We start from the raw sequence: 21,595 nt of genomic DNA on the forward strand, positions 1-21,595 counted from the left end.
CCCCACCCCCACCCCCCAAGGCCCAACAACTACACAAAGTTCATTAACATAGGATGTCTGAAAGCAACACCACACCAAAAAAAACCCCCAAACAGTCCAGAACGTCCTTCCAGGCTGAAGTCTGGAGAGGGAAGGATTTAAGATAAAGATATGAATGCCAGTCTCACCCGGCATACACAAGTTCTCTTCATTTAAAATACGCCTTGTTAGAGTTTCAGTTCTGACAGAACAATGTTAGCTTTGAAGCACTTTTGGCATGCTCGCTTCAAGGACAAAGTGCAGGAAGAGCTACTTCAAATCTCTGGACATCTAATGGATTTTTTACTACACAGCATGATGAATTCCACACTCAACGCTAGTTTGACAGATGACAATGTTTACGCTAGGGAAGACGTTTCATTAACCAAAGGAATACACTCGCATCCCACCTATGACAAAAGTCAGTTACCACAAGTTGGTTTATAAAACAGTCACAGGATTTATTGAGATAAATACAAATAGAACATTACATAGATTCTCTATTCTGACCAATGAATGACACTTCCAGAGTGTCCCCACTTAATTGGGTTCTAAACAACACTGTGTACAGACACAACCGCCGCTAGGGCAGCATCCTGACCGATGCCAAGTATGTATCACACATGAGATACCACCGAGTCTGAATTCTAAGCAACATGACTAACATGCTTTGGATTACAAGTGCTTGCTAATTTCCTATAGCATCCAAGCAATATTGCACCCACTAACGTTATTTTCATGTTCCTTAGCTAGAAATGTTTAAAAGTGATATTCTTGCTGCTGTTGTGAGAGTGGATCAACTACCTAACTTTGCTCCATCTGGCTTTTAAAATACATATTTTTGCATAATTTAAACAACCCAGAGAACTGTACGTGAACACACCGCTTTACTCATCATTGCATACATTTGTCTAGTACAAGACATAAAGTGCGGTCTTTAGTCATGCTGAAATCAGTTCTAGTTTAAAACTAAGCCAAAAAGACAAGCCTTGTAGAGGGTAAATCTGTTTAATAGACCTGCACATTGTCTACAAAAAAACCCCACCCCAAAACTATGATGTCCCCATTAGAGCATGCAACTGTAGAGTTTTAACAAAAGTTTTTAAACGCCCTACTGAAATCATATCATTTAAAGCAGACATGATTTCTGGAGCCAGAGAGGTACCAAAATATTGTTAAAAACAAAGAACTTTGTTTAGCCTTTTAGTGAACTTTTATAGCTGGTGGCTTACTGTTTACACATACTCTAATTAAAAACTCTTCGTGAACACTAACCAAACATGCTAAAACATACGGAAGCTTGTGTTTTCCAGTGGATTATTGCAAGTAAAGGTAACTATTTAAGATTATGTGACAAACAGGAACCTGGGTTGGGTTAATGTTCAAAGTATTTAATTTATATACAGTACATTTCAAATATACTTACATATACACACACTTAAAAAAATTTGTTCAGTGCTGAGAAATTTAATGAACTGATAATAAAAAACAGAAGTAAAACCTTGTCAGAAAGGCCTTAGAAAATTTGAACTGTTAGAAAATACCAGTATAATGCCAGCATTAGAAAAAGATATTAGAACTAGAAAAAATTAACTTGAGGGGTCTTTTTGTTAAGAAATTGCAATCATAAAAAGTCTGTACTGAAGAAGCATTTGTTTTAAATTATAAAAAAATTGTAAAAAATTAAATGTAGAATGTTGCAGAATTTACAGAGTTTATACTGTTTGCTGTAACAACAGTGATAGCAGTGGTATATTTCTGCCTGCAACTTCCAAAAAGCATTTTGTGATCTCACAAGAAAACAATTTGTTACAAATACTGTACATATTATAATACAAGACTAGTTAAACATACTTCTACAAAACCGAGCCCTCCAAAAATACAGAACCCAGCTGAGGAACCTACTTACTGTATTGCAGACAAGCCAGATTTAAAACAAAACAGAAAAGAAAAAAGTAATTTCTGTAAAAACCTTCACCCATGTGGACTACTTACTAGTATAACAGTGAAATAAGGGGAAATATTTACACAGGCCTATTTATGATAAAGTATTGTGTTCACAGAGAGAAAGTAACTGTTATTATATGAAACCATTTCTTTAGTATTTAAACGTTAGTTTTTGAACAGGACAAAGTTCCAATCCACAATCTAAAAAAGTAAGACTTTTTTTTTTTCTCCCCAGGCCCCACGTTATCTGCAGATTTGGGACACAACAGAAGACAGGATCCACCAAAAAGTATTAGCTTTATAATTTTTCAAACTGGTCAGAAACTATCCGATTTTATTAACAGAACTTTGTTCTATCTGTATATTCTTTCTTTCTTCCAAAACACCTGTTTAAATTCACGGAAGACATCCTACTTAAGCTTAAGGATCTCAGTGACCCTCATTTGTTGTTTGCCCCAAACCTCACCATACAATCAACAGAAGTTATAGAGCAAACTGTGTCACCACCTTTCCCTGAACATTTGTTATTTGGGATTTTTCAAATTTAAAGGTCCTTTGTTTCTTAGGAACAAAGTAGTGGGCTGTTCAGGATTTGAACGTTGTACCATTTAAAAGGTGTTTTCTAAATGAGGTGTGTATGTTAAACAAACAAACAAAAACTTAAGTCTGTAAAATTCTGTAATACCCTTCTACAGATACAGCACATGTTGCAGGAACTGAATCCCTTAAATGAAATGAACTTTACTAGGACAGAACGAGTAATTTTCAGTTTGGGAAATTTACAGTCTACCTACCACTACGAGAGCCAGCAGTAACGAAAGCAGACATGATAACATCTGTAAGGGCATAGCTCAGAAATAACAAATTAATAGAAAAGTCACAATATACAAAGAACCTTCAGAGCTCTGTGCTTTGAAAAATATCACATTATATTAAGTAAAAATGAACCATGCCTTAATTCTAGCAGAGTAACTACTTTATAAAATGAAATTATTTGAGCTTTTTTCCACTGATACAGAATTAAGTTCTTCATCGGTTTTTGTTAAAATTCAAAACTATTCACATATATACACTTTTTTTCAGTTAAAATGCAATGCTTGAAACAATACAAAAACTACAAAAAAAGTAAGGAAAGAATATCTTTGTGTAAGTTTGCTATAATCAGGTTTTAAGATTTAGAAACCATTTTAAGCTTATAGCAGACTTTCTACTACTGGAAATGTTTTGTTAAAAAATGAAATATGAATTCCAATTACATTGAAACACTGAGTATGGTGTAAGACTTTACATACAATACTTAACTGCAGGCGAGATCAGTTATCACCCACATTTACAAAGAAAAAAACAAAAGGAAAAACTCATGCATATCAGACAAACACACAGCTGTAGATGAAATGTGGTCATGAAATGAAGATCGTAACATTTCTCAATAGACCCTTTCCAGCTCAAGTAGGTAACAAAAAACCTTCTTATTTGTCCACATTATTCATACTAACCACGAACATAAAGTGAATAACCATTTTGATGTTCAGCGTTTACTGCAGAACATATTAGTTTTGTTTTTCAATGGTAGTATTGTCCATGTTACCCTGTTTTAGTTTTATGGTGGCAAAGAAGGACACATCTTGATCTCTGTCAGATTGCAGGGCTAGAATGGTCTCTTCTGCAGCTTCTAGATGAGGATTGCCAACACTTTTAAAATAAGCTAGAATAAGGGGAAAAAGAGACAATTTTAATCAAAGCCAAAGAATAAACCCTAGGGCATAAGTAGTGCAGAAATACAGAGGATGCCAAAAACATATGGGGTAGCTCATCCAATTTATAGGCTCCTTAGAGAAACTAAAGGAAGCTAAGGAAGCTGACAGAGAAAGAGAAAGATGCTGCTTCTTACTCATCTTATTAGGGTACTTAAGTATTTCTAAGAGAAATTCTTTTTGCTGAGCCCTAAATAGAAATGTATGAACAAGTAAAAGCAAGCTCATGAAGCTGCCACTGTGCAGTGCATTACGAAACATTCTCCATACTTTATTCTGAAAAAAGATCGGAGAGGAGATTTCTGTGCATCTTCCTTTGAATAATCAGAGATCAGCTGATTCTTCTGTTTTTAAGGAATTGTAATACAGGAAATTGTACCAGCACACAAAATTACATTCTTTCCTAGTACAATCGTTACCTTAAGACTAAAATGACAAAGCAAACCGTTTCAGAAAAAGGTGTAACACTTCACCTGCGGGACCTCAGAGACGACGACTTCATTAACATAAAGGTTTGAAATATATCAAAATAACCTAACGTGATGTTTAGGAAAAATGTATTTGCCATACACATCACGGATACCAAAAATACCCCCGCAGCCCCACCCGCGACTGCAGCACCGCTGGCTATAACCAAGGGCGTCACCGCCCTCTAGCGGATGCAACACGACATTTGTCCCATGAGCCACGCCGGCCTCAGGCCCTTTAGGGATGACGATCAAATACTCTAAGACAGAAAAGCCACTACAGAATACGTTCCTAAATCTATATTCCTAAATCTGAATCGAAATGCAGTATCCCAGATGACAATGTATAATTCTGTTTTCAGTATAAACAGAACCAAACCGCCTTTTACCAGTTGAGCCAATTTATCAAGAACTGCACTGGCAGAGGAAAGACAGCGTTCGTGGGACGGTAGTTCTTTCAAAGGAAATTAATGACCACACCTTTCTCCAGTAACGTCTGCCTTAGAGCCTTGGCGAGCAGAACCCTTACGTTTGGCACAGGATCTGAAGCAAGACTTAAAAGACTGGGAAGTAAGTGTTCAACAAATTGGTCAACAGGCATACATTCTTCTTCTACTACGGCCTGCAGGATAAACACAGAACACGAGAAAGCAAGATTTATGTTAAAAATACACTATTTGCCATTCCTTTCCATCTTGTCCTTAATTTGGCCTGACTATTAAAAAAAAGTCAGTGTTTAACTCTAAACAAATATACCCTATGTTGATGACATAAGTACAACCTTTGAAACGCTGTTATGAAAACATGTCTTACCATTCTAAAGTTTATCTGAACATGACCCAACAAGAGCAGATAACTTTCTTTCAACTATATTTTAAGAAATACTGCTCTCTTGCCTGTCATCACCCTTTTGCCTTTCAGCATTCAGCCCTTGCTCCTCAGTGCTACTGAAGTAAGCATTTTTGGTTTGGAGGGGGGTGGGTAAGTGGAAATAAAGGAGGAAATAGTTCCTGGCATCTAGCACCCACTGGTAGTTTGAAGAGCTCTTATGAACCTTTATCCTAGCATGTCAAAGTATGAAAAAAATGCATCTCCGTTTAGGACTTAATTCTTGACTGTGCTGCTGGGATGCCAGAAAGTACAAGGATCAGCTCTTTCAGCTGGAGGCACAGACCAAAACAAGGACCACAGCTTTGAAACTGGATAGCCATATGCCAGTACTGAGACCAGACCAACTCTGCCACTGTCTTTTGTCAGCCCACAGAATCGCAGAACCCAAAGAATGACAAAAAAATTGTGCGTCCAAATTTCAGTTTTGCCCACATTGCTGAAAAGCCCCAAACTGGCTCCAAATTAAATGTACACATAGAAACACAGAGAGAGAACATTCCAACCTGACAAATGAAGGCAAAAGCTTGTCTTCCAACCCACTTGGAGCAGTGACGAAACCGCACTACAAGTTCATTAATGAAATTTAATCCCAGTGCATTTGCATTGTTTGTGTAGAACTTCTGTAGTATTGCTACAACCTGCGAAGCAAAGGAAGGGGGAAGGGGAAAAGGATGGGAAAAAAAACAAGAGATGAGACTGAAGTTGTAGCCCACAGAAAGTTAAAAAAGCATAATTTCATTTGAATCCCACAAAGGGACACCAAAAACTGTATTCAGTGTCACCAGCTGTGCTTGCAGGATTTAATAAATTACTGGGCTTATTCTGGAGAAAAGAAAGCATAAGCTTTAAAAAAGCTGTTTGTTCAGGTGAAACAAAAAACACTAAAAGAAATTAAAACAACCATTAAAATAATGCCCGTTTCCATGGCACCATGAAGAAAAAGAAGAGATTGAAGGAATCTTTCTAGTCATTCAGGACATCTATAGAATGATGGCATTATCATGAAGTTCATAACAAATTAAATCAACTTTGAGGAAAGATCAGTAACTTTTTAATTCCTCCCCCTGAACTGGGGAAAGGTTTCCCAAATCTTCTATATCCTAGTTTTTATCCAGTTGAAAATACATTTATCATTCACATACAACCAACAGAGAAAGATTTTAATATCTGTGGAAGTCTGACAACTCAAAATATTTTCTGAAGTTTTCATTTCACTTTTTTCCATATTGTTTACCATGTTTATCAAAACATGTCTGTATTCAGCCTACTTGTCTGAAAAAACAACAGAGTGATTTCAGGTATCCCTCTCAAGGATCATTTTCCTCCTCTCCTGCCAGGAAGCGAATTAAATCCCCTACCAGTTTGAAAGAGATCCACCGAACTTCTGAAACTTTATCGGAGCAGAGAGTTAGTGCAATATGTCTTAAGTAGTCATAGACATCATTGGGATTGTAGAGTTCCAGTATCAGGATCAGCTGCCTGGAACACAAAGGAAGTGATTAACTCCAGCAAGTGCAACACTAACCTGCTCCGATTATACCATCTGTTAAATGTAGGGAAGGATCATTTGGAGCCTCAAAAATACCATGGTTATTACAAAGCACTTGAACAGTTTGTTCTTCTCTTTACTTTATAAAGGTGCACACACATATTAGAGGTACATGCTTTAATCCATCAGGAAGTCAAAGAGAAACTTTTCATCCAAACTAGATGTACGAAGGAATCAAAGTTATCCCAAATAATAACAAAAGCTACAAACAGAAGTACAATGAGAAGTTTCTTTGCAACTTCAGACCAATATCCTGTACATTCTTGCAAAGTAAAAATGAAAGATTTACTTCAGTGTAGAAATCTACATTTCAGAAAATAGTTTATATCTCGGAACTGCACACAACTCATTCTAGCCACGCCACTGCCAGTGTGTTACCAGCAGCCATGCACAAACCAACCACAAAGTGACAGGTCTCCACTAGATGTCAGGGAACTGCTGTACAACATTCTTGCACCAGAGCGAGATTTAGTTTGTTGTGCCAAACTCCAAAGGGAGCATAAATCCTCAATAGCCCAAACAAAGCAATGAGATAAACATGAAGGTCAGATTTTAGCTGCAAACTATGCCTACAAACATTCTTTGGGTGCTTCAAATACCAACAGGGCTTGCAGAAAAAGAATTTGGGGATGTTACTGTATCTCCATTATACACCCAGTCATATGGAAATACCAAATAAATAAACTAATTTTTTTAAGAACTGTTTTTTCTTTCATACACATTAGAAAAATGACTTTGTACATACATTTCACCGATTTTTACAAGGCAGTCTAGAACTGAATAAAATCTGAAACGTCACTGAATAGTATCTATCAGACTGTCATATTTCATAAGCTGCAAGCGAACCACATCTCCATTTTAGTAAAGTCACAGACATTTAAGTTTCAGTCACACTTGATTACAACACAACTTGCCAAAAAAACCCCTCCAAACAAAAAAAACAAAACAAAACAAAAAACCACCCCAACAGCCAGGGGCTTTTAAGTTCAGTTCCTTAATAAAGAATGGTTGTAATCTTTTAGCTCCTAATTAGGGTGTGCTAACTTCTGAATGTAATTACCTACTTCCAAGTTAGCAATACAGATTAAAAAACAGAATTTAACAAAATTACATACTCTGCCAGCTCGTAACGAAACCTCCAGTTCCTGCTGTTATCAGTCACCACAAATTCTTGAAGTTGGTAAAGATACTCTCGTCTTTTGTCTGCATGAAGTAACTAAAGGAAAAACATTACTAGTATAAAACTGATAAAATTCATTACTTGCAGTCTCTGGTTTATTACTCTACTCACACTTATGTACATTTTCCTACTTGAAAGCAAGTGATCATTCATAAGATGCTTACTAAAAATTGTGCACAATCAGCTGAGTGCCTGGACACACAAGACTGACATCCAAAAAAGTACATTAAGTCATCACTTCTACAAGGATACCCATCAAAGCACCATCTCTGGGCATAAGACTGAGCAACCAAAACTAAGGATTTGTGTTTATTATGCAGCAGCCTACCAGGATCTGCTCTCTTCTCTCCCAGCCCCAAACACAAATTGCTAACAGTCCAACTTTCCAGCTGGACTGCACAAAATACTAGTTCCTTTACAACAGCTAGGAGCATTTACAATCACATTTACAAAGGGTTTTCAGTTTTGCTATTTTTTTGGGATATGAGACAGAAGAGAAGTGAGGGACCTTAAAAAAGCAACAGACACGCACAAAATGGCAGTATTGCACAAAACTAAACATGTAATTAGATATTGATAACTGCACATCTCATTAAAAAACTCTTAGTGTAATAAGAGTCAGAAAAAAATTTATCTTGAGAAATTAAATTACACTGTCCTACCTTCAGGAAGTCATACAGATGTTTAAGGACACCAATACGCACTTCATCCAGATCTTTCAAGAATCCATTGAAAATTGGCACCAGATCAGCGGCTGTTAGCTGATCCCCCAGAATAACTGCTAGTTCATGTATGGAGAAAGCTAGTGTCCGACGTACCTTCCACTGCAAACAGTTTAAGAAGTGAACTAGATTAGGCACCATAACTAAAACAAAGAAGCGTTTGAACTACAGCTGTGTGAGGATTGAGAGCAAAAGAAACAGGGCTAGTTACACAGCAGTAGAAAATGTTCATCTTATTTATGAAGTCTGATTTAGATCTTGAATTTTACATTTTTAGTGCACATTTAATCCCTTATAAGAAAGTATATGATGTTATAACTTCAGTGCAACAAACTGAACAAAAAAGCTACTCAAAATTCTGATTTATCATTGAAAAACTTTTTTTTTTTTTTACCTGTACATCTGAGGCCAGCGTCTCATATGTGTCTTTCAGGCAGTGCCAGTTCTGCCTGCCCAGTGTTAAGGCCACCCCAGGAAGACTATACGCACAGTGTTTGGCTATTTCAGTATCAACAGTCTGGGCTCGAGCTGGGTCAGTCATTGACAAGTACTGGTCTAATAAAGGTTGAGGTATGATATCCTATAGATATAGGTAGAGACAGTACATCAGCAACACACACTTTCCTTTATTTTAAGATCACAAAGAAAATACACCTGTTGTGCTACAGTATTCTCTTGCTACTAACCATCTGGCAGCTAAACACAAACAGTGGCAAGACATCCCTTTTGTGGGCTAGGTTTACAAAGTGTAAATGACCTCTGTAGGTATTTGTCCTCTCATTAGGATAGAGCAGTCAGCAATGAACAGTAATTATTACTTTATCAACATGTTGCATCAAACCAAACTGAAAATTTCTTCCTTGCCGAAGACAAACAGTAAATAGTGACAAAACAGTAGTGTCAGTGCCTACCTTGGTTGCACAGATTGCCTCTAAGGCACCAAAAAGGCAACAGAATTTTTCTAGCTTTCAGATTTAAAATAGGGGTCTCCTCAAATGCTCAGAGCATTTCTTCACATTTTGCAACTCATCAATTGCAAAAGCTATCACTGTATTCAGGATAAGATGAACTGTATCCAGTACTCCACTAAAGCAGTTAGATGGTATTTTAATCACCTGTAATTTTGACTTGTCATCTTCACATGGTGGATTATTTTCTTGCTCTTTCTTTAAAAATACACTGGTTCCTCTGTGTGGTTCCTCTGAGTCCTGTAAAAGGATGTACTAGCTAGTGAAATGAAGTAGACTTACTGCTGTTTGGGGTATTTCAAAGCATCACACTACAAAACAATGCAATTCAGATACAGATTAGCCTTTTACAGACAAAGACTTGTACAGGCAAAGCCTTATTCAGTGTGTATATACAAGTACAAAAAGACAGAGTTGTACACGAAGAAAAACACTATTAAGACGGTAGCAGCAACAAGGGGAACAGTAGTTAGATTTACTTCTAAAAAAGCAATCTAATTTAACACAATAAATCCAACATTCACACAGATTTTGGATGGTTACTTTTACTATAGTCTTAAGCAGTTTTTCTTCTTGGCATGAATTTAAGTTACATTAAAACAAGACAGCTTAGCAGTTGCTCCAAGTCAGTCAATACCATGATAAAAGCTTTACTTATGTTAGAACATACTGCTGGAAACTCCCAAGCCTACCAAATTATGAAGCATACACCTTTTCCCAAATATCAACAAAAAGTTTCAAAAGAATTAAAAGGTTTAAAAGACCAAAAACATACAAAGTTTGAAAGTTCACACAGTATTTTACATTTTTGTTCGTACAGGTTTTATGTGCAATTTTTGTTCACAGACAAGAAGAGCTTTTCTTTATATTTCAGAATTAGCTCCAGCAACATGAACTATTGTGCAAACAATTCTTTTTACTCCTATCTGTACGTTATAATCAAGAAAGAGTAACCAGGAACTGTGTATGTGTCACCACCTGATTCAGTCTCCTGTCTGGAGATAAAAGACTAATTTTAGATTCATTACAGGAAGAGGTGAGACCGTACTTGGTACATTTAATCTGAAAAAAACCTACAAGACTACCACAAAACTTGTAACTCTTAAGTAATTTGTGTGCAAACAGAAATAATAGCCCTCAATAGCTTTTCTTTTTTAATTAAAATAAGTAGCATATGATAGTTACGGTGTAGTAATGTTCAAAGGCTTTAGACCAGAAGTGGGTCAATTATGCCAAGGACTACATGAACACACACAGTACTTCAGCTGGTAAGAATTCACTTCAGACATGGAGCACAATGCATACTTACTGTGTTTTTCAGTATACTGGTGGTAGACTGGTCACTGATGTTATCCTGGGAGGCAGGGGATGAAAGACTGTCTTCCTCCACCTGGTTGCAGGTAGCATCTGAAACAGCTGTTTCTTCTGAAATAGTTTTGTTCTGAGGCTTGCCACTGCCTTCTTCCATTTTTTTGGTCTCATAGTCACCAACAGAATCAAACTGAGCAGCTCTGAGAGCAGCAGACAACACTTGGACCTGAGCTGTATAAAGCAAAACAAGACTAAGTAGACTCCCTTCTGCACTTAAAAGCATTAAACTTGTCATTAGTTAATCTATGATTTGGATGTATTAACATTTCCAGCAGAAGCATTCTACCAATTTCTACTACTGAAAGATATTTCTAATAATCCCCTGTAATGAGGTATCACAGCATACTACCTCACCTCCCATTCTTCATACTGTCAAACATTTTAATACAAATTCTTTTGTTATATTCTTTAATTGATTCAACTGCTCAGAAAGGCATCAGTGTGCATTTAAAACATCTCTGAGAAAAACTTTATCCAGAGGAGGGAACTAGTCAAACCACCTCTGAACCATTTTGCAGAAGTAGACAGAAAACAAAAGGTTGGGTTTATCACTATATCACCAATAAAGTCAGGACAAACTGTATTTGCGCATTATGCTACATTGCTGCTAGGAACATGAAGTTACTAAGAATTCTGAATGCAGAAACTATGAGACAGCTACATCTGCACAAGCCTACAGCAAGTACAGTCTTAAGACGAAACATTAGAGCATATTTTAAAGGTGAAGAATATTAGGATACTTTGGAAATAAGGAGAACGAACAACTTAAAGGCAGAAGATTACAGACACATTTATGAGTGTTTTAGCAGTTAGAGCAGGAGGAAAACAGAAACTAACAGCCACATCTCCTTATTCTGAGAAAGGAATCAAGACTGTTCTGCTAAAGTCATGGCGGGGGCCCAGAATTCTTCTTCATTGTTTTCTCCCATGCCTCTCCGAACCCCTCATTTCTCACTGTATAGCTGTCAAGCTAACATCTCTCCATTTGTCTTAGTTCTACACAATGGGTTTTTTTACTCTTTTCCTTTTGCTTTTACCCTCTGCCTTTTTTTCCAAACTCATTTACAGTTTCCTCCTTTCATTCCTTCAATTTCCATTTTTTCCTTTACTGCTTTAAATTTTAATTTTTTCACCTCTTCCTCTTTTATACCTTTCCCTTTCTTTCTGATCCTTCGCCTCACACGTGAAGAATTTTTTATTTTCCTGGTACCCTTCCGAATGGCCATGGGGAGCCACCTAAATATGCCATGCTGCCAGTCGGCTTACTACTCACTACTACTACAGCAAGGAATCCAAATGATGCTGCAGTTCCTGCAGATACAACTTTGCGTGCAGAGAAGGGATGAATAAACAGGCAGATGAAAACTGTTAATTCACTAGAGTACTCAAGAGACTTAGTGGAACAAGAAACTGAGTTGGCTATGGATGACAGGCTTGTCCAGAGGGATTTGGCCCAGGAAACACATATGCATCCCACTATCAGGCTGTCATCGCTTCAGTATGTTCATCAACGGGCTTGTATGGGGAGGCTAAGGAAAGATGACTTGAAATTAGGGCCATTCTCACTCAACCAAATTTTAGATGAATTCAGCTGATAACACATAGCTCTGTCCCTAAAACCACCATACTTGGTTACAGTACTTAAAGACAGTTTTAACAAATTTCACCAAACTCTTTTCCCTTTTGTAATTAGATCCAATTTATTTCTCATGTGAACAGGAGCTAGGAACTTTCCCAACTGCTCTAGAAATAACTCCGGTCTTGTGAAACAGGCTGTTGAGTAACTTTCTACTGTAATTTACTACTCAGGGAAGTCTCATCACCTTATGAACACCAAGCCAATTAAAATGCGGTTACATGTTTCATAAAGGCCAGGAGAAAACCTGCGCAGAGAAAATATGATTTTACTGTTACAGAGTCTCACCTTGAACATCTGGATCATCTATGTGCTCCTGTAAGCTTTCTAGAACTTTTTTTATTTCACTGCTAGCAACACAGTTATTACATGGCACAGAGCAGCTATCTTTGTGCTTTTCAGTCTTGAACTGAAGCAACTCCAGATCCTGACTTATATCAGGCAGAGGAGGGCGCCAGTATAGAAAAGTATTAAATACATCCTCAGCAGACTGTAGCCTTGAGTTGGTTCCAGCAAAACTGCTGTCCTTAGTGACTTCCATGACACCAGCAGCAACTCTGTCACCCTGAGACAATTGAGACACATCTTCTCCAGGATTGGTACAACAATCTGAACTTTCTTCCCGTGTATCTTTATTTACGTTCTCAACTGAGAGCTTTGTATTAACTTCAGCTGAAGTCTCCTCAGTCGATGATTCTGGTTTGATTTCCATTGGTTGTTCTGAACTGGTAACAGACACACACAGTTATCCAAATAAAACTTAAAGTACTCTGTAGCAATACTTTTCAGTTAAATACTTCATAAAAGACAGCATCTACTACAGAAGCTTATTTGCTCTGCAGAAAGACAGAATCTATGTTACCACCATGCTTTACTTCACCAGTTTTCCCTTAACACTCCTGTGAAGCCATGAAAGTGAGTTTTTCAGTAATGTGGCTACACTCAGACAGATGCGTGACCTCACTCTTCATACCTTTTCTGGAACTATATTCTCAACTTGAGATTTTTAGCCCTGAACAGCAATTAAAAGAATTATCTTCCTTCGTCCCCCTTCCACTACACCACGCCTTTCCCATGATTTTACCTGGACAATGTAGCATTTGTGCTGGAGGACGTTAAAGTTATATTGTTGCTTGGCTGACAGGAATTGGAATTCACATCTTGTGCTGATGGTCGGATACTCAGTGTCCCATCTTCTCGAATGTAAAGACCAGCACTTGAAGGGTTTGCAAAGGTAGAAATAAATGGGCCAAGTGACTGAAAAGCAGCCTGACGAACCTGTGATAGTATAAAGACAACAGTCAGGATTCATGCAACTCCCACAGAGTTAATGCTGAAAAATAAAAATTTGGTTCAATTTTTTAGTAAGAACCAATTTATTCTTACTATAACGCCTTCATTTAATACCAAATATAACCAATTATCAGTTACCAAATAAGTGACACCTAAGCAAAGGGTGTTAGAATATTAAGCATGTATCTACATCACAGTAAGGAAATTTTTTTTTAAGTTATAAATTTGAAGGACATCACTGTCTACTTCAACTAATACCTTTAGCACAAGCAACCTATTCTCAGAAGAGTGTTTACACTTACAAAAAAAATTGTTGATAGAAACTCTAAGTAGTAAGGGAGAGGAAAAATAATATACTGTCGTGTTAGAGGAGATTAGATTTTAGTAGATTAGACTCTAATCCCAGCAAATTTAGTTTAGAGAACTTTTACAGCGCACTTCTGACTTGCCCATTATTTGTGTATGATCTGCCTGGGAAGATGCATCAATTACAGAGCACGTTACTTACCCATCTGCAAGTATCACTAATAAGACTGATGAACAGCGGGGATAGTTTGCTTCTACGAACTTCTGGGGATGTGGTGTAGGACACTGCCATAAAGCATTCAGCACAAGCTTTTCTCATTCCCCAAACACTATCAGAACAGAGTTCAAAGAACTTGGGAATCTGCCAAAAATAAGCAAAACCAAGACTAATTAAAGACTAAACAAAGACTGCAGCAACTTACTATCAAGGCATTTGTTTGGAAACTGGAGACAATGATAACCCAAGAGAGAATAAAATGAGTGAAGAATAAACGGAGATAGGTTAAAAACATATATTAATTGAAGAAATTGGAAAAACTATCTGTCTGTCATTTACTTCATTAGGATTTTATGTGTTACTATATGCACTAGGAAAAAATAGAAAGAATTATTAATGGTCTATTTTTCCTGAAATTGTAACTTGACTGATTATCTAGTTCAGGGGAAAAAAGAAAGAGTCAGTAATTCTAAAGTGTGTGTGTATATATATATGCTGTCAATTACATTTTTAAAAATGTTTTGCAAAACAAGAACTTTCCATTTCTATTCATTCCCAGTTTTGCTATATAATTGCAACCAAAGCCTTAGCCAAATCAATTAAAAAAAAAAAATGCATGCACACTGATTAATTTACAGAGAAGACAATAAAAGAACTCATTATTAAACCTTTTGAACTGAGAAATACAAGTTTTGTGAATGGATTTTGATTTTTACATACCAGCAGTCTTTCTGTGGCTTCTTGCCCAACTGCATTACAAATGTCACCAAAATTAGCTGCACAAATCTAAGAAATAAAAAAAGTCATGAATAACGTTCTGGCTCTTTCAAGCGCGTTAGTTTTATTATCAACTTCACCATGCATTATTGATCCCATGTAACAACTGCACATTTGACTATTCAAATTTCAGCCATGTAACTACATCCTGTAACATTAACTCATCCTGAACAAAGACTCATTAGAGCAAGCTTCCATAAGCCACATGCCTTTGAAATCAATAGTAATAAAGGTTTCTGCATGAAGAGCATCATCTACTTCAGTAATCATTTAAACAGACTAATAAGCCTACTTGAAAGTTTAAATTACTTTGAACAGCAGCTGTCAAAACCAAAGCAGACTAAAATATGATACTAGGGTCAGGACTTAGGTGTACTGACAGAACTATCTTTGCTATGGCTAAGACTGGCTTAAGTACTTTGCTGAAGCAAAGTGTAATCAAGGTCTCAAGTTAGTGCCATTTACAGTACAAGTGCTACAATTAAGGCAAAAGGGACATTCCCTCATGTTGGAAAAAGATGTTGCCAAAATCTGAAATCAATTAAGATAGGACTGTGTTAATAAAAGATTTATTCGTTCTGTATGCTTATTTAGAAGGTTATACTGCAGCTCAAATTCCAACAAGTACAGCTTACGTTAAGGACCAAGCTGAAGATCTGCATGACCCTTAAGTCTACTCAAACATTTTAAGACTTCTTATGCTACAAGTTCCCTTTTGTACTCTAACATGAATTAAAATAAGTCTTACACTTTTAGGATTTCTCTTTTCAATAATACCAGATTTAAAAAAAAAAAAAAAAAAAAAAAAAGAAGGCTGTCTCAAATATCTATTGCTTTTGAATTTCTGGTTTTGAAATAAGATGGAAGAGATCAGGTAACTTGTTTGCATCCTGTAATCAAAGCACAGTGGCTTAAAAATGGTTGTGCAAAACTATTAAACGTGCAAGATCAGTTTAACTGCTACACCAAAGCTATTCACTAAGGACTGTTATCTATTTTTTTACTGAACTACAGAAACTATAACCATGTCAATAAATTAAAATTGCTCTTCCATACTCTTTCAAAGTTCATCAGATGAAGTTATGACTAAATTATTCAGGAAGGCATTTGAACAGCAACATGCAAATCCATTTTTAAGTGGCTTAGGGTTGAAAACACACAAACCTTTCGGACTTGAAACAATTTCCCATCACTGCACAGTTCACAGAAACGAGGAAGCAGCATGTGCTCAACTGTTGTTCTGCTCAACATAGAAGCCATTTTACAGATTATCTAAAAATCAAGAAGGGGATACACGTAAGGAAAAGAAAATTACAAAGCTGGTAAACATGGCCAAATCTTCCTCCTAAAAATTACTTCTGAAAGCAAGAGAGCAACTACCGTCAAATAGATTTAACTGCTACACATTATTCGTCTTTTCATACACCTGCTTTAGATTAAGCATAACTATAGTTTTTATTTAAAATTATTCTACGCCACTGTGCCCGAACATAACATTTCTGCACATAATTAATTGTCTTTTTTATCCAGTTAGACTTTTACTAATAAATGCATTTTCAAGGTGTTTTATAACGTGGCATACACTGATATTTTGTATGGAGAAGACAAAAGTTCCATTGCACTAACCAGCATACAAAATCACAATCTTTAAGCATATTAGAAATATCTCAAGCTTAAGCGTGCAAGTAAGCCCCTTGGCTTTAACAGGACTGTTCAGATACTTAAAAACAAGCACAGTCCCAGCTCTTTATAGGCTCAGACAACATGATAAAATAAAAGTTTGCCATACAACAGAAGAGAAAAGGGAGAGTAAGATAAACTAGTTGTATATGTGAGCTAACACACACTTCACAGAAATCATCCTCAGAAATTTTAGGAGTTAACATCGCAGCATAATTAAAGAAAGTTAGTAACATGCTCATTAATTTAGCTTTCTCTGAGGAACTGTCATTTTCAACCACCGTTACAAACCATGTTTCTGCCATGAAAATCAGGTGCTTTGGATTGTATGTTTCCTCTCAGCTCCCACTTTCTGGGATAACTTGCTATAATTCTTATATTTGCAACAGTAAAAAGGAAGGGGCTGCCAGGCACCTTTCTACTCAACTGTTCTGCCTGCAGCACCAGGAGTTTAATGCTTACACAAGTGTTGCCAGATTAACAGTATTCATCTTGCCATTTTTATTTTTCCAAAATTATTGAAGCTTTCTACCTCCACAAAAATGAGCTTTATCTGTAGAAACATTTGCCTTCATAATAGAATGCTAAATAAGAACTAAGGAAGACACCATTCAAGGCCTTTCCTGCAAATTTTCAAACTCCTAAAAGGCATCTGGCGCTCAGCTGTCACCCTGGAAAACTGCCTAAGCAATACCCAGCTCCCAAACAAGGAAGAGGAAAATCTAGCTGGTAAAACTATTTTACAGGTCAAGTGTCAGATATCCATGCTGAAATGTAATTACACACCAGCACTTTTCTGTGGAGTCAAATGATTTCTTGAAAGTGAACAGGGGATGTTTTTTTCAAAACGCTGAAGAATTAAGATCAGGTCATCATTCATACTTTTCCAACGTTACTGTGAAACCCGGTAGAGCAAGTGTAAAGAAACTGTTGGAGAACATAACGATCTTAACAAGAATTAAAACAAGGCTCCCAAGAACCAAATGCATTTTAAAGTTATTTGGCTACCATTTTGACAATCATTTAGTATCCTGAAGTATAAAGATGGTCTCTCTATAACTGATCTTTTAAAAAAATTCAGAATAAAAATTAAAGATTTGTTGTGTTAAACTAAAAATTCAAATATGTTAATGAGTAAACACAAAGGGTTTAATTGCTTATTTTATTTAATGTCAGCACTACTCTGGAACCTCATCTTAATTACTGTTATAAATGAAAAGGAGTGGTAGTTCTTGTTAATACTCAATTCAAGTACTCAATACATCAGCAATCATCTACAGGAAAAAGTCCCTCATCGTTTTGGGAAAAACTTTTACTGAGTTTGAAGATCCGATACTTCACATTTTTAAGCATACAATAACATTCTTGCTCCCAATTACTGTACTGTATAGTTCAATTCTCAAGAAGCACTATTTCAAAAAGATTCCTCAAGCACTTCATTGACAAAGAAGCCCAGATTTCTTCATCGCGCAAAAGGTATAGGACGTAGAGAAAGCTTACCCAAAGTACCCCTACACTTAGCCAAAGGCATTAATAAATAGTACTCACTGCAACAGTACTCAGGACAACCTTACTTTCTGCTTGTATTCAGTTAAGATCATTTTTAGCCTCTCAGTACAGTGCATCAAGTCCTGACTTTGTCCAAGTTCTTTGAGAATTCACATTGTTTCAGTGGTGCTCAACACTACAAGTGACTAAGAAACCTACAGATTCAAGGCTTAACAGCTTAGCACACTTAAGCTCCAACTGCATCACAACAGCAGGTTCTCAATTTGTAACGGACCAACTAACAAATACAGAAGGAATAAAACAAACTGAAATAGTAATGGTATAGAAAGTTTAAGTTAAATGATTAATGTAAAGCTCAGGACACTAAGAATGCAAGTACAATTTTTATTTTCTGGGTTTTATGCTCATGAAAATCTCACACAAAGTTGTTATATTCTAGAAGAGCATTACAGTAGCACTGCTAAAAGATAGAGAACAAAAGTGATTAAAAAAAAAAGTAAAGATATAAGATTTCTTCCAAATTCACTTACATTCACAGCTTCCACCTTGTACTCATCATCACTGTCAGGAGCAGAGAGGTCCAACAGAATTGGACACACCTTATTTTCAATGTCACTCTGAGCAACGAGATCTTGTTCTAGCAGTATAAGCAGTGCTTCTTGACCTGCCTTTCTAACCTATTAACATGAACAAACAAAACAAAAAAAGTACATCACTACAAAAACAACATTTACTGATATGAGAATGACAAAAGGCATGTTTTCAATGAACACACAGGTACAAGTTAAGAAAACAAATTTCAGTTTTAACATTGTAAGGAATTAGTAATAAATACTAAAGTTTAATATAATCGTTAGACAACATTTCATCAAATTCTGAGGAGAAGCCAAAAGATGAAGTAGAAGACAGGACTTGTAAGTCATGGCTCCTGTAACAGACTGTGTCAATATGCTGCTAAGGAAATCCTGTAAGTTTCCCACTATCTGCTAAGGAAAGCGTAAAAAACAAAATTCCCTAGCAAGGTGTGCTGAAACCAATAAACACAAAGCACTACATAAAAGCTAGGTATCAATCAACATGGAATTTCCTATTATCTCTTCCTCATGCCTTAAATTCACTGAACCACACAGAATTTTCCAATGATTCAACTGATGGTGTCTGTTTTTCCTACCTGATTGTTAACATCTGTGAGGTATCTCACTACTATGGGCATAAGGTATTCAAAAAATGCTGTTGGGAATTTTGGTCGACTTTCTTGCAGAAAAATGGCAATAGGAGGTATTTGTTCCATCAGCTCTGTACGTACAGTTGGTTCTAGTAATAAAAAGAAAGTCAAAACTACATCAGTAAACAGGAAATTAAGATCAAGTACCTTAAGAAAAAAAGTAGCATTTTTTTGTTTAATGTTTTCACAACAGAGGAAAATGAAAATACTCAAAACATAAAGAAATATCACCACTGAGATTGCCTGTTCTTAAAGGAAAGCAGAATAAAATAGAACAGCCTTACATACATCATCACAGTCCAGAGACTTGGGATCAGTTCCCAAATAAATCAGATAAAACAAGAGCACTAGCTAGAAAACCCAATCACCATGAATGTACGCACATGAGGTACTAAAACGCACAACTGTTCTGTGCCACATACACCACACGTTCAGATATAATGAACTGCTTGAAAAATATTACTTTGGGCCCTATACTAGGTAAGAGCCTTTCATTTATACACCTACCATACAAAATACTTCAAAACCAGAGAAAAAAATAAATCTCTTTTTCGCTGACAGATATTGCTGTTAGATGATTTAGTTTCTTTAGTTCACTCACTGCCTTCTCAAAATCGAAAGTTATTGCCTTCTATACTGCAGCTTATGTAAAATAAGTTACAAAAATTAAAAAAAAAACAAAAACAACTTTCAAACCTGCATCTTCAGAGAGCCTCACCACTATTTCCATTACAGTCAGGAAGTCGTCTTCATTATTACTGAAATCTCGAAAGACATCCAAGAGACCTCTGGCAATAATTTGCCTGTGGAGTGAAGAACATATTAATTGTCTTAATATCCTGCCAACGACATGTAGATGGGATGCAAGGGGAACTTATGAAATGTAAACGGTCACCTTAAAAAAGATCAAGCTCTTCTCTGAACATTCAGACATACCAGTTATAGTTTCTCCACGTCCCAACAAAACAAAGATGAAGTCGAGAGATCTTATTCAGATAACCAAGAATGAAAACCTCTTTTTATGGAAATGTTATACAAAAGTTATTCAAACAGAAATAATATTAGGCATGCGCCTAGGAGAATAACAACAGAAGTAGTGACACCTTAACATCCACAACGCTATCAGACTCAGTTATCATCAAGTGTAGCTGTTGTACTCTTACCTGTTAAATATGTTATCACTGAAGGCATATTTTTCTAGACGAGCCAGTGGAGTTAAGTTATCCTGTCCGGGAATATCCAAGAATGCCGTTATCCTCATGCTATCACAGTCTGGTCCATAATCTTCAAACCCAACTTGAAAGACAAGAAGAGTAACCCCCCCCCCCAAAAAAAAAAAAAAAAAAATCCAGGAGTCAGCAAGAGATGTTACAGTGTAAAATACACTACACCAATAACTATTTCCTTTTAGAGCTATTCTTCAAAGGAAAAGTATCTGTACATCACTGGAAACGGCTTACAAAAAAAAAAATCTTAAATTGTACCTAATGAAGTCAAGAGCAACACGTGCATATAAACCTGTAAATTCAAGCTTTGAAATTTAATTCATTTCTACTGCCATAAAACCCTTGGCTTTTAACACATTTTACCTCGCAATTTGAGTGAACTAACCACATGCACTATGAATTAAGAGGGCGCAGCTGACAAAATTGCATGCCACAAACTGACCGACACATTCAAAAGGAAAATAAGTCCCATTAAAAGAAACCAAAATTTTAACAATGACAGAAAATCCCAAACTGTATTGCTTTAAAACAGCAAATTCTCGAGTCTGTTTCAAAGTGACCAAGGTACATTTTTCTCACTCTAGTTACTGGGTCCCAGACATCTAAATGAGACTGGTAGCTTTGGGAAAAACTTCAACTTTACCTTACTTGTGAACATACTGGCAGCTTTCTACTGCAGACCTATCAACTACAGACTTTCCCATGTAAACCCACTCTTTTCTAAATCTTTTTTTTATTTGCAGCTTCAGACTTTTAACCAAGTATTACCATACCAACTGTTAAAATTTGCCGCACCAAGTCTTACAGTCACCTAATCCAGTAACAGGCACTTGATTACAGATTATAGGCAAAAAGTAAG

General features: G+C 36.4%; 1 protein-coding gene across 2 annotated transcripts in view; it reads right to left on the minus strand.

Moving 5' to 3' along the window:
* Positions 1-460: 460 nt before the first annotated feature.
* The window catches only part of LOC127023165 (serine/threonine-protein phosphatase 4 regulatory subunit 1-like), a 28,018-nt gene continuing 6,883 nt past the window's right edge, over positions 461-21,595 (minus strand). The window contains exons 3-20 of one of the 2 annotated variants that reach the window (XM_050907143.1): positions 20,674-20,806; positions 20,207-20,313; positions 19,457-19,599; positions 18,816-18,962; positions 16,261-16,368; positions 15,040-15,105; positions 14,305-14,463; positions 13,588-13,781; positions 12,792-13,228; positions 10,806-11,038; positions 9,644-9,736; positions 8,923-9,108; positions 8,469-8,630; positions 7,742-7,842; positions 6,436-6,556; positions 5,581-5,715; positions 4,667-4,808; positions 461-3,670 (exon numbers count right to left, since the gene is read on the minus strand). In XM_050907143.1, coding sequence (XP_050763100.1) covers positions 3,516-3,670; positions 4,667-4,808; positions 5,581-5,715; positions 6,436-6,556; positions 7,742-7,842; positions 8,469-8,630; positions 8,923-9,108; positions 9,644-9,736; positions 10,806-11,038; positions 12,792-13,228; positions 13,588-13,781; positions 14,305-14,463; positions 15,040-15,105; positions 16,261-16,368; positions 18,816-18,962; positions 19,457-19,599; positions 20,207-20,313; positions 20,674-20,806 — 2,822 coding nt within the window. In that variant the 3' untranslated portion in view covers positions 461-3,515. The remainder of the gene's footprint in view (positions 3,671-4,666; positions 4,809-5,580; positions 5,716-6,435; positions 6,557-7,741; positions 7,843-8,468; positions 8,631-8,922; positions 9,109-9,643; positions 9,737-10,805; positions 11,039-12,791; positions 13,229-13,587; positions 13,782-14,304; positions 14,464-15,039; positions 15,106-16,260; positions 16,369-18,815; positions 18,963-19,456; positions 19,600-20,206; positions 20,314-20,673; positions 20,807-21,595) is intronic. The other variant, XM_050907142.1, reaches the window with a different exon arrangement.

The sequence above is a fragment of the Gymnogyps californianus genome, chromosome 17 (genome assembly GCF_018139145.2).
Source record: "Gymnogyps californianus isolate 813 chromosome 17, ASM1813914v2, whole genome shotgun sequence".
Taxonomy (NCBI): Eukaryota; Metazoa; Chordata; class Aves; order Accipitriformes; family Cathartidae; genus Gymnogyps; species Gymnogyps californianus.